The following is a 12874-nucleotide window of genomic DNA, read 5'->3' as shown; positions in this document are numbered from 1 at the left end:
ACTGAGCTAGTATTAAAATCACTTGAACACTTCGTTTTTAGGACTTCGTTTATTTGAAGCTGTTTTGAGACTGCATTAAAGAAGATAACTTTATTTAACCCACATAAAGACCAATACTCATTGTTTGTTGAGAGCGGCAGAATGAGTCCATCCAAGATTTTTGTCTTGTTTAGGTTTAAACTTGACTGTGAAAAATATCACGTGATTTTCGTCAGGTTTCATATCGAAAATGGTAGATTTTTTTGTTTAATACTAGCAGCACCGGTTTGAAAACGTCAAAACACCGTCAAATTACAGTAGTTTTTGATGCAAATTTGTATTATTGTTTTTACAACCTAAAATCTAAATTCTGTATGATTAATTAAGTTATTTACCACAAAAATGTCTTTTGACGTCAACTGGAATATAGACCAGTACAGGGAAGAGCATGAAAGCGAAGAACACTGGCAGTTGCGGCGAGCTTTTATAGAGAGGTGGAAACAAGATTATCCTGAAGAAAGACTGGTTTGTTTGGCCAGAGTCTTCACAAATATGGAGTTCATGGGCTGCAGATATCCTAGTGAGCTCATGCACGAAGTTGCGGGGCTCTCACATGAGGTATGCTACCTTTATACTGACGATATCAAAACCTCAGTACTTGTTTTGACAAAGTTTGTTTTGGTATGAATTTATCAACGAAACTTGTTGCCGGTTACAGATAGCGCAATCTTACCGCAATTCAAAGAAAAACAAACTGCAAAGAACGTTTGTATCCGCTTCTACAGCTGCGGAAGACCGCGCGAAGGGAGTCAAACGTCAAGGTGGCGTGGTAACGGAAGGTCCACAGAGTAAATCTGCTAGAATTGAATTCGTAAGACCCGGCCAGGAAATACCGGACACTGAAACGAAAAACGATGAAAATGAAATTGAAAAACAGCCTGAAAAAGACAACACAGTTCAGGAGAAAGAGAAAACAACTGAACAAAATTACAGTAGCGAGTACTTACAGGAGTTGTTCCAAATGGAATGTTTAGACGTTAGATCATTTAGAGAGAGCATGTTCCAGACTCCTTTCGGGAGGATGGTGTTGATCATACGGCCGTGGGCTGGCCTTTTGAACAATATTCAAGGTAAAGTACATAGCTTTTATTCTTTGAATATTTTGAGTTACTATTATAAGTACTTCTAAAAAGACTGAAAATTGCTATGGATAGTTTTATATTTTATGCTTCCTTCTAACCCAAGCAAAAGACATGCAGTGTAAACTTTATAAAGTTCAACCATATCTCATCATTATGTAGCCAATAAATTACTTTGTACCTGTTGATGATAGCCGATGTAACAATTTGTTCAAATAAACTTTTATCATTTATTTATTATTTAACCTCTTTTCTATCCTCTACCATGTCCATTTAGTTATTTATAATTAGTTAAAATGTAAGATGTTTAAGTAGGTTTTTTCACAAGCAAACAAGGAAAAAAAGCCCCAACAATCTACATAATATTTCAGCCAGCTTCCAGTTGAGTGGTGTTGCAGTACAAAGCGCCTACGAGAATGGCGCTTACACAATGACCGTCAACGGAAAGGAGCTGGCTAAGTGGAAGGGAGAGTCCAAAGCCAACGCCCGGAGTCAAGTGGAAAAGATGGCTTGGGATGTAAGTTCAACAATTTTAATAGTTTCTAATAATTTAGAAAGCTAAGGCTAAGAACTCATGGCGCGATTTTCACCCGCGATCGCGGCGGTTGCGGGCCCGCAGCTTCTGTAGAATGCAGATACTTATGTAGAAACTAATGCACAACTCACGACGCGGTTTGCGCCCGCAGCGGGCGCGGTTGTATGCGGGTCCCGCGGCACCGGCGGGCAAATAGTAGAATCGCGCGGGCCGCGGTAACCGCAGCCTCGGTGGTTTCTGCCCGCGCGCTCTGCGATCGATCGGCGGGTGACCATTTTGTACCAGTGATTTAGGTAGAAGTAGACTTGAAAATCGCGCCGTGAGTTCTTAGCCTAATGGTTAAAATAATGGATAAAGGTTTATTTGAAAGTCCACTTTTTTAACAAAAATGAAAAAAATTGTGATGAGCTCATGCATGGTTAAAAATACAAGTTTATTGTTTCACTTTGAAAATTCTCATTATTAGAGTAAAAAAAGTTTTTTTAACTTTAATAATGGGGATTTTCAAATTCAAAATAGGCTCATAAAAAGCTCTTTTACAAGTCCCTACCAGTTTGGGTCAAGTCAGTTCAAGACAGCCAGTCAGTCTGGGGGCACGGCAGTGCCCCCACCAAGTCGAGCAAAAAAGCGGCACGGCCGTACCATCCTTTTCTCGAAGCAATTCAGGCCATTTTCGACTGCTTGTAACTTCGTTGTGGATAAAACTAGAAGGCTGAATTTTCATTAGCTATGCAGGCATTGTAATGACTTTGGGTAGGCACTTTTAATAATTTAGTCTAATTATTTTACAAATAGCTTTTGCCCGCGACTTCGTCCGCGGAGAAGTCGAAAACGTTCTCATACGATTTTTAAATGTTTTTAACGTTATTATCGAAATGTTTGAATACTTATAAAATATAAAAATCTTAAAGGTTAAATAAACATGAAAATAAAATTTTCTTATATTTTATGAATATGCAGCTCGGCCTTTGATCGGTGGTATTATCTTTTTACAACGAAATCGAAAACTACACCTACCGCAGTATTATTGGTAAACTTTTTTTTTATTTTCCTACGGGTGCTAGAATCACCAAGCTTCTAGCATGCCACTGGCCGTGGGAGAAGGAGCTCTTCCTCAAGACTACTCCCACTACCTCGAGGGCCTCCGCCAAAACTCTCGCGCGAAAATGAGTTTATGTACACAGCGCAAGCAGGTGCCCGCGGCATGAATTGACCGTCATGCATTACTATGCATTGTTAGGCGAGCGCACGCAGCGGGCACCCACTCCGAGGTTAAGCCCCTAGAGTATGATAGTCTTTAACATGACATGATTGTAAAAAAAATGCACTAATGAGTAATTAATATCAACTTTGAAGCAAATCACCACTAAAATAACTTTCTACCCCTTTTTAACATAGTTAGGGGGTGCATTTCACTAAAATACGAAACACATCTTCCATTAATTCTGTTATAGAATGCTTATGAATTGAACGAAGGAATCTCGTTATCCCATACAAACTTTGCCCCCCCTTTTTACCTCCTTAGGGGTAGAATTTTGGAAAATCCTTTCTTATCAGATGCTTACGTCTTACAAAGAACACACCGTCCAAGTTTCAGGTCTCTACGATCAGCGGAGATCCCATCAAAAACAATACTTGTCAAAAAAACCAAGTCTCGCAACTCAGTTGTTCTACGGTAAAAAGTTGTGAGATCCATGTAATACCAAGTCCAGGCCAGGAAATCTTTAACGTTTTACATAAATATATTGACTTGGCCATCGCATGAAAACACGTGTAAATTAAATTATTTAGTGCGATTTTGATTTGATTTTTTTTTTAATTTTGATTTTGATTTTGTATTTGTTTTGTATTCAGAAACTCCGCAAGCAAGCCATCAGCGTGTTGGTGAAGGAGCAGTATCTGGCTCAGGGCGAGCGCATCTCCATGAGCGAGGTGACGGCGCGCCCGGACATCTTCGGAGCGCCCATCGAGAANCTGAAGCTAGGGCTCCGCTAGCGAGCCAGCAGCGTCGCTACCAAGTATGTACTGAAGCTAGGGCTCCGCTAGCGAGCCAGCAGCGTCGCTACCAAGTATGTACTGAAGCTAGGGCTCCGCTAGCGAGCCAGCAGCGTCGCTACCAAGTATGTACTGAAGCTAGGGCTCCGCTAGCGAGCCAGCAGCGTGTTGGTGAAGGAGCAGTATCTGGCTCAGGGCGAGCGCATCTCCATGAGCGAGGTGACGGCGCGCCCGGACATCTTCGGAGCGCCCATCGAGAACAGCGTCGCTACCAAGTATGTCCAGTCTAAAGTCCGGTCGCCTAGCACGTTGAATTTCGTTCAATGGCTGTTGCGCTTTATTGCTGTTGCGCTCGCACAGCCCGTCGCACATTCGCGACAGCATAAGATAAGATAAGAATGGGTAACTTGGGGTCATTGGACGAAATTCTACGTGCTCGGCGACCGGACTTTAGTGGTTCCCAAACTGTGTAGTGTCGCGCAGCGAAAGTTAAGGTGGGCTGGTGGGCTGTTCGCACCAGACAGAGAGGAGACCGAGACGGGAGAAAGCACTTGTCAGTTAGGTAGGCTACGCATGACGTCAGCTCAGCGAGCGTATACAGAATGAACAGATGTTGTTCGCCCCATTTCTCGCTGCGCGACACAACTCTAACAACGGTAGAGACGAGATCTATGAGATTGTCCATGCAATCACATTGAGTCTTTATTTGTATAGAAGATTATTATTAAAATACATAGTAGGTACTTAAAAATAATATTGTAATCAGTGAGATTTTTATTAAATTTTTCTTATTTGGAAAAAACTTAGTAGATTTCGACTTGGTAAAACACATATTTCTAAAAACTGTGCTTAGTGCAAGTTTGTATTGAACGTCGTCAATCAGTCATCAGAGCATTAATAAATCCATGAAAATTTTTTTTTTCGCTTGACTTTTGGTGTATACTTGCTGTACGAGCACGATCGTACATTCTGCTGCACCGTCAGCATCGACCGCCGGTGATCGGCGCACACTTGCACTAAGCACACTGACTAAAGTTTTCATTTTGGTTGGTATAGTAGTATAATATGTTGGATCAGTAATTATAATAACATTCACGTCCACAGAATGATGAAGCTTATGGGTTGGAAAGGCGGCGGGCTAGGTGCAGACGCTCAAGGCATCGCCGAGCCCATCAAGCCCAACATGCAGCTGGTAAGTGTTAACTACCTGCTGGACGGACGATCATCGAATATGCATGATTTTATTTTGTTCATTGACCTAGGCATTCTCAAATCTTTATAACTCTTCTTCTTCTTCACAATAATCTCAAGGTGTCATTTATCATGTTATACCTAACAAACATTATAAAATATGACTAGGACCTTGTAGGAACCTTTTCAGCGCCACGTCAAATACAAAAGCCATCACTCTGACGCCACGCTTGTTAAATTATGATATCAATATAATAATTGTATTCATTACTGCCGTGTGGGGACGTCCTGTGGCTGAAATGATGATGATTCATTATTATTCAGTTTACATCTAGCCTATTACTGACATCATTTTTAAGGCGGATTAATCCGTCGTTGGCGTCAACCTGATGTACGCATGTATCCGTCATTGGCGTTGAAAAGGTTAAAGATATGCACAACTCATCTTCCTTGGAGGCTTCGTCAAAACTCAAGACGTCGAGCTGGAGACTACAGTTTAGTGCCTTTTTCCTGTCATGCGAATCATAAGACACAACATAAAAGTACACTACATTATTTTTTGATCATTAAACATCATTTCCCATGTATGAAATAATTAAATGCGGAACAGTTCCGTACGCGTGTAAAAATCCGCATCTCAGGAAAAGGCCGCTCTGCCTTGGTGGAAACCGTGTTGTTATCTTGTCGGCCATTTGGTGTAGTGGTTCGAAACGGACTACTATTCCGGAGGTTGTGGGTTCGATTCTCGCACAGTACAAACATTTGTGTGCATGAAAGTATTTGTTTGTATTGGACTGGGTGTTTTCTATGTGTAATATGTATGTATTTACAAAAAAAAAGGCTTTTAAGTATGTTTATATCCGTTGTCTAGTACCCATAGTACAAGCTTTGCTTAGTTTGGGACTAGAAGTACAGTGTAAAATGTCCAAGGATATTTATTTATTTATCTTTCAGGTGAACAGGGCCGGCCTAGGCAGCGGCTCGTCCGACACGCGTCAGCTACGCCGCGCGGCCCACGAGCTAATGCGACGCTACCTCGCCTCAGACACTTTAGACTTAGACCTGGTGTTCAGTTCGGAGTTCAGTAAGGACGAGCGCGCGACCCTACACCAGGCGGCGCAGCGCGCTGGGCTCCAGTCAAGGAGCTATGGCGCGGACAAAGACCGGTGGGTAGATAATTCAGTATCCAGCGTGGCCAAAAGTTGACAATACAACCTTATTTCAATTCCAAAAGACGTGTGCGAACTTATTGGTCACTTTGGGTGTCACAAACTATTTGACGCTAACCGCAAGTCGCGCAGCCAGAGTTGTAACGAACACGTACTCACACCAGCCACAGATCTACGATTTTTTTTCTAACCGAGGAAACATTTTACTGTAGCGCCCCCTCCCAGTGTTTGAGACAGGTTGCACGAGCGGCTATGGCGTGGACAGAAACAGGTGGGTGTACTTACTTGACCCCGGTTACAAAAAAGCGATATAGCGCCCCCTCCCAGCGTTAGAGACAGATGGGTGTACTGTGTGACACGAGCTAATGCGGCGTTTCCTCGCCTCAGACACTTTAGACTGAGACCTGGTGTTCAGTTCCGAGTTCAGTAAGGACGAGCGCGCGACCCTACACCAGGCGGCGCAGCGCGCTGGGCTCCAGTCAAGGAGCTATGGCGCGGACAAAGACAAGTGGGTGTTACAACTTGCGCAGCGAGAGTTGAAACGAAGCAGCCACAGATGTATGTATTTTTATAAACGGGGCAATATTTTACTGTAGCGCACTCTGCTTGCCAGCGTTTGAGACAGGTGGATGTACTATGACACGAGCAGCTATGGCGCTGATACGGACAGGTGGGTGGCTGTAGTGTCTTAAATAACTCTGGATCTGGACCTGGTGTTCAGGAGTTCAGCAAAGACTAGCGTCTACCTTCAGTTGCGGAGCTATGGCGTGGACAGAGACAGGTATAGGTCGCGCAGAGAGAGTTGAAGCGAACACGTACTCAAACTAGTCAGATCTACGATTTTTTTGTAACAATAAGCACCATAGCACCCCCTCCCAGCGTTAGAGACAGGTGGATGTACTGTGTGACACGAGCTCATGCGGCGCTACCTCGCCTCAGACACTTTAGACTTAGACCTGGTGTTCAGTTCCGAGTTCAGTAAGGACGAGCGCGCGACCCTACACCAGGCGGCGCAGCGCGCTGGGCTCCAGTCGCGGAGCTATGGCGCGGACAAAGACAGGTGGGTGTTACAACTTGCGCAGCGAGAGTTGAAACGAAGCAGCCACAGATGTATGTATTTTTATAAACGGGGCAATATTTTACTGTAGCGCACTCTGCCTGCCAGCATTAGAGACAGGTGGGTGTACTGTGTGACACGAGCTCATGCGGCGCTACCTCGCCTCAGACACCTTAGACTTAGACCTGGTGTTCAGTTCCGAGTTCAGTAAGGACGAGCGCGCGACCCTACACCAGGCGGCGCAGCGCGCTGGGCTCCAGTCAAGGAGCTATGGCGCGGACAAAGACAGGTGCGTGGTGCTAGTCTCGCAGCGAGAGTTGTGACGAAAACGTACTCACATCAGCCGAAAATCTAGCGATTTCCCAGGGTTTGAGACATGTGGGTGTACTAACTAATGACACGAGCAGCTATGGCGCGGGTAGAGACACGTGGGAGGTGCAAGTCTCGCAGCGAGAGTTGAGGCGAAAACGTACTCACATCAGCAAAAAATCTAGCGATTTCCCAGCGTTTGATACAAGTGGGTGTACTAATGACACGAGCAGCTATGGCGCGGATTGAGACAAGTGGGTGTACTGTGTGACACGAGCTCATGCGGCGTTTCCTCGCCTCCGACACCTTAGACTTGGACCTGGTGTTCAGTTCCGAGTTCAGTAAGGACGAGCGCGCGACCCTACACCAGGCGGCGCAGCGCGCTGGGCTCCAGTCGCGGAGCTATGGCGCGGACAAAGACAGGTGGGTGGTTCAAGTCTCGCAGCGAGAGTTGAGGCGAAAACGTACTTACATCAGCCAAAAATCTAGCGATTTCCCAGCGTTTGAGACAAGTGGGTGTACTAATGACACGAGCAGCTATAGAGACAGATGGGTGTACTGTGTGACACGAGCTCATGCGGCGCTACCTCGCCTCAGACACTTTACACTTAGACCTGGTGTTCAGTTCCGAGTTCAGTAAGGACGAGCGCGCGACCCTACACCAGGCGGCGCAGCGCGCTGGGCTCCAGTCAAAGAGCTATGGCGCGGACAAAGACAGGTGGGTAGATAATTCAGTGCCCAGCGTGGCCAAAAGTTGACAATACAACCTTATTCCAATTCCAAAAGACGTGTGCGAACTTATTGGTCACTTTGGGTGTCACAAACTATTTGACGCTAACCGCAAGTCGCGCAGCGAGAGTTGTAACGAACACGTACTCACACCAGCCACAGATCTACGTTTTTTTTCTAACCGAGAAAACATTTGAGACAGCTTGCACGACTGGCTATGGGGCAGACAGAGAAAGGTACAGGACAATAACTCGCGGCTTCGTTTCAATTGCCCCGGAGGACTCCGTCGGGTTAGTGGGTAGGCCCCGCCCTGGCGGGGAGAGTCCCACGTAACCCACTGACTGTCCCCATCGGCCAATGGGTATACGCAAAGTATTTCCCGACGCAATAAAAGAGCGAACCAGTTACAGATCTAAGATTTTTTCTAACTGGGGTAAATTTTTATTGTGTGTGGCGTTTGACCAAACTAAGTATTCCCCTCTTGTCCCCAGGTTCCTAGTGGTGAAGAAGAAGTTGGATCCCTTCTCCTTAGCGCGCGCCGTCATAGAAAAGGGCGGAGTCACACCCAAGTACAAAGTGTTCATACCCGCTGACTTGCAGTGGGAGAGATAGGCCATATCATTTGATAGGAATGTAGCCGTTAAGTCAACTAGCTGAGAGGCGATAATAGCCTAAAGGTGACGGGCCTAGGATTCGCGCCGCGATATATTTTTGTCGTGCTAATTTATCGATTTTACGCGATAAGCCCATACATTTGTCTAAAATGATCGATAAGATTTTATCACGGCGCGCATCCTAGGCCGGCTGATCTGCCTATCCCGATCGAGTTAACTGCGCATCTCGCTGGAATGCGACTCTCCTTCTCACTCACCCGCATACCTCCCCAGTGGCGGCGTAGCATGGGTTGGCACCCGGGGCGATCACCCCCCTCCCCCCGTCATAAGTCCTAAGGCACCCCCTGGTACACCCCCCAGGATTTTGGGGTTACCTACCGATTCAAAGACAATCGCAGATTTTCCATGCAGATGCGCCAGTGAGTACTGATCTGCGCGACTTGTGTCACCCCCTAATGCTTGGCACCCGGGGCGGACCGCCCCCACCGCCCCCCCCTAACGCCGCTACTGTACCTCCCCGCGTTCGCCCTGTCCGTACCAGAGCGTCGATGTGACGTCACGCCCGCCAGGTGCGCAGTAGCAGATCGTTCCATCCACGAAGACGCGCCCCCCAATTTTTGGTCTCGGTCGCGCGGGGTGCGGGGAGTTTGATCCGAGCAATCCGTAAGGCATTATTGTAGTGTGCGTGTGCACTCATGGATACTCAAACATTAGCGGAAAAATGTTGGGGCTAGGGTTGCCAGGTCCAAAAACACAAAAGCCGGACTCTGTGCTTCATTTGGCCGGACATTTTACCCTAAAAGCCGGACATGTGACAGGGGGTCATAGTCACGACACGAGTGAGTACGATCATCATCAGTTGCCCAACATCCTGATGCGTGCGCTTCGACTTTCGCCTGGTGCGGCAACCAAACAAAAAGCCTAAAGCCGGACCGGCCGGACAAGCCAATATTTGGCCGGACAAGACCGTAAAAAGCCAAACATGTCCGGCTAAAGCCGGACACCTGGCAACCCTAGTTGGGGCGCGTCTTCGTGGATGAAACGATCTATACCAGTGTACATAACAATATTTTGCAATCCTTCTGAACTTTATATTGTCATAAAGTTTCTAAATATAGTTTCTTATAAAAGTGATTATTTTGTGATCTACTTCTTGACCTTTACTACTTAAGGTTTATTTTGTATTTTCCTTTTAAAGGAGCGAGAAATGATGGTAAATGATTAACTACCATTGTAGAGATGTAAAATACATTTAAAAAATTAAGCAAAATACACATTATTTTCCATTAAATTTTTCTCGTTTTATTGAAACCTATGCCAACTGTTTTTTTTTTTTCAGAATTATGATGAAACGTTAGATGTAACAAAGCGATCACAAAACTGAATTTATCACTAGAATCATGGACCTCTAAAACTTGTATTATAGGTCTATGACTACAATGTTACATAGAGGCTAGTGGCTGCCTATTTTGAAAATACCACTGTCGTAGCTTTATTGTGATGCGAAACCAATTGCCTATGTAACAGAGATTGCGATCTGTTAGTTTTACAACTCACATTATCACTATCAGTCAATCTATTCGCAAAATAGTGCTCATAAAATCCAACTTTTCCGATGCCCGCATTTTATAGATTACATCTAACTGTCGATTTGTATTCTAATTCGATCCAAGATGATACGATCTCACAAAAATACGGGATCAATCGAATATGTCCTGTATAAAACCAGCAGCCAAAATCCTAAATTCATCACAAGTTGGAAAACATTCACGAAGTTCGTTCGGAGTTCCCGCCATTTTAACCTAACTTTTTAAAATGAAATCTAGTCTGGCTTACGTTTTAGCAGCATACTGCCTACTCTACGTTTTGGTGAAAGTAGATTGTTCGATTGTTAAGCCAAATAATATACCTAGAATTGGAAGGAGTGACGAAAGTGCTGGCCCGTTTGATCAAGAAATGGGTTATGTTATCAAAACGAACAAAAATATACCACGAATGGGCCGGAGGAACTATGATTCGGTGAGTATGACTGTTTAGCGCCACGTTAGAGTGTCTACAGGGTGTTACTTTTGTTAATCAAGAAATGCCGGTTATTTTTTTTTAATTAAAATATTTTGTTCAACAGGGCAATCGCAACGACATTCCAAAGTTCTATCAGTTGCCTGAAGAAGCATTTGAGCAATATGCAGGTAATAAAGATACCTCTTCTTTGCATTATTTTACTGAATTTAGTTCTATCTACTTGTTAATGTTATCTAGCTCAACTATTTATTTTAGAGAGCCGCCCCAGCTACAACCAAGAATATCTTGAAGGCATTTACGATAACCGCTTGGAAAACATGAAGAAATAAAAAGATGTTGATGTAGAGAGCTAAGTAATTGTTCTAAATAAACAGATAGGGACTGAAATACGGACTGGATTCTGCGAGTACTTCGACTCATTATACTTTATAACTTTTGTTTCGTCTTAACAGCGCACTGTGCTATATTGGAATTATACGCATTATAAAACTAATACGCTGTTTATTGATTAATTAATATATAGCCTGACCAGGAACATAAAAACCCTGGCATGGAGGCGCGTCAATTGCATTTGATAGTGCAACACTGAGTACAGTCGTACCTGTGTTAAATTAATAGGCTAACTTTATGTATCAGGATTCAGGATTACGGGCTAATTTGATATTTTCATAAATTAACGAAAATATATTATTATAGGTTACCTGATTTAAATAAATTAAATGAAACCATCAATCGAGCTAGTAGAATTTATTTAATTATTCATCAATAATCAAATTCAGAACTTGAATATTCAACTGCAATGTCTGCTCATGAACGCTTCAAACTCGGTACTTCTTTCCCAATCCCATAAAATTCAACACTTAGAAAGTGACAATTTTTTTAAAAATAGGTAGTTGAAACAAACCACAGCTAATTTTCATAGTGGACTGTACTATACGATAAATATGTCAATTGCGCACATTTAAAATAAAGTTTGTTTACACTTTGACAGCAATAGACTGACATGCAAGGTGACATGTCAATGAAGTTTTCAGTTACTGTTGCCATTAAAAGAAATTAGTACCATTAGTTTTCCGCAACATGGCGAGGGTTTTTATGTTCCTGGTCAGGCTATAATTTAATGTGCTGCAGTTATAGCCTGACCAGGAACATAAAAACCCTGGCATAGAGGCGCGTCAATTGCATTTGATAGTGCAACACTGAGTACAGTCGTACCTGTGTTAAATTAATAGGCTAACTTTATGTATCAGGATTCAGGATTACGGGCTAATTTGATATTTTCATAAATTAACGAAAAAACATTATTATAGGTAACTTGATTTTAATAAATTAAATGAAACCATCAATCGAGCTAGTAGATTTATTTTATTATTCATCAATAATCAAATTCAGAACTTGAATATTCAACTGCAATGTCTGCTTATGAACGCTTCAAACTCGGTACTTCTCTCCCAATCCTATAAAATTCAATTCTTAGAAAGTGACAAAATCTTTAAAATAGGTAGTTGAAACAAACCACAGCAAATTTTCATAGTGGACTGTACTATACGATAAACATGTCAGTCAATTTGACAACCTTTGTCGGAAACATTATTCAATGAAAATATTGTCCGAACCCTTAGCATTTCTCTTCGACAAATACTTTAACACATTGTGAACCACTTTTCTTTCACGACAATAATAGAACTGTTTTGCATTACCAGGGTGTCCACTGCAAATGTTCGAAAAAATTCCCTGACTTTTCCCTGACTTTCCCTGACAATTTTTTTAAAATTCCCTGACCAACTATGTATACAACGTGTCCCAAAATTCAAGGATAAGCCGACGCCACAGGATGGACATAGTCATGACTACTTTAGGAAAAATAAGGAAAAAAATCTATCTCAATTATTTTTTTACTTACACAATAAATTATGAAATTCAACGAAAATTGACACCCCTTATGATATATTACATTACCACGACCACAATTTTTCAATTATTCCTGGTTTTCTGTTTATATCGGCAACTTAAGTAGTGCTGCTGTTCACCCCAACTCTTAAAACCCCCAGAATCCTTGCAGTTTTTACACAAAAGTTAATCAAAATATTTTATTTCCTTAAAATTTTGAACGATTTTTACTTTCACTCCACTTT

At 43.1% G+C, this 12874-nt stretch overlaps 2 protein-coding genes across 3 annotated transcripts; both read left to right on the top strand.

The window, feature by feature from the left end:
- The first annotated feature begins 57 nt into the window (after window positions 1-57).
- LOC114350282 (uncharacterized) lies at window positions 58-9182 on the top strand. Of its 2 annotated transcripts, none has more exons than XR_003655691.1 (9): window positions 58-597; window positions 698-1109; window positions 1490-1635; window positions 3508-3603; window positions 3886-3923; window positions 4753-4840; window positions 5794-6005; window positions 7798-8092; window positions 8595-9182. XR_003655691.1 is itself a non-coding variant. In XM_028301016.1 (9 exons), exons 1-9 carry the CDS (start codon window positions 382-384, stop codon window positions 8713-8715), a joined length of 1335 nt encoding a protein of 444 aa, XP_028156817.1. In that variant the 5' UTR covers window positions 71-381; the 3' UTR covers window positions 8716-9180. The 2 variants fall into 2 exon arrangements, 1 of the variants encoding a protein (XP_028156817.1); XM_028301016.1 differs by lacking the exon at window positions 7798-8092 and adding an exon at window positions 6784-6789 and having other exon boundaries at window positions 71-597; window positions 8595-9180.
- Window positions 9183-10428: 1246 nt separating this feature from the next.
- Window positions 10429-11215, top strand: ETH (ecdysis triggering hormone). The gene is made up of 3 exons (XM_028301014.1): window positions 10429-10736; window positions 10843-10906; window positions 10995-11215. The coding sequence occupies exons 1-3, from the start codon at window positions 10533-10535 to the stop codon at window positions 11066-11068; spliced, it is 342 nt and encodes a 113-aa protein (XP_028156815.1). The 5' UTR covers window positions 10429-10532; the 3' UTR covers window positions 11069-11215.
- Window positions 11216-12874: the final 1659 nt, after the last annotated feature.

This window comes from Ostrinia furnacalis, unplaced genomic scaffold (genome assembly GCF_004193835.3).
Source record: "Ostrinia furnacalis isolate ACB-3 unplaced genomic scaffold, ASM419383v2 OfSCF0859, whole genome shotgun sequence".
Lineage (NCBI taxonomy): Eukaryota > Metazoa > Arthropoda > Insecta > Lepidoptera > Crambidae > Ostrinia > Ostrinia furnacalis.
This window is presented reverse-complemented; position numbering and strand designations above follow the sequence as displayed.

Bases quoted from the DNA above. Each gene is read 5' to 3' on its own strand.
- ETH (XM_028301014.1), top strand. From the start codon at position 10,533: ATGAAATCTAGTCTGGCTTACGTTTTAGCAGCATACTGCCTACTCTAC. The intron at 10,737-10,842 runs GTGAGTATGACT...TTTGTTCAACAG, and splicing joins GCCGGAGGAACTATGATTCG to GGCAATCGCAACGACATTCC. The intron at 10,907-10,994 runs GTAATAAAGATA...TATTTATTTTAG, and splicing joins AGCATTTGAGCAATATGCAG to AGAGCCGCCCCAGCTACAAC.
- LOC114350282 (XM_028301016.1), top strand. From the start codon at position 382: ATGTCTTTTGACGTCAACTGGAATATAGACCAGTACAGGGAAGAGCAT. The intron at 1,636-3,507 runs GTAAGTTCAACA...TTTTGTATTCAG, and splicing joins TGGAAAAGATGGCTTGGGAT to AAACTCCGCAAGCAAGCCAT. The intron at 3,924-4,752 runs GTATGTCCAGTC...TCACGTCCACAG, and splicing joins GAGAACAGCGTCGCTACCAA to AATGATGAAGCTTATGGGTT.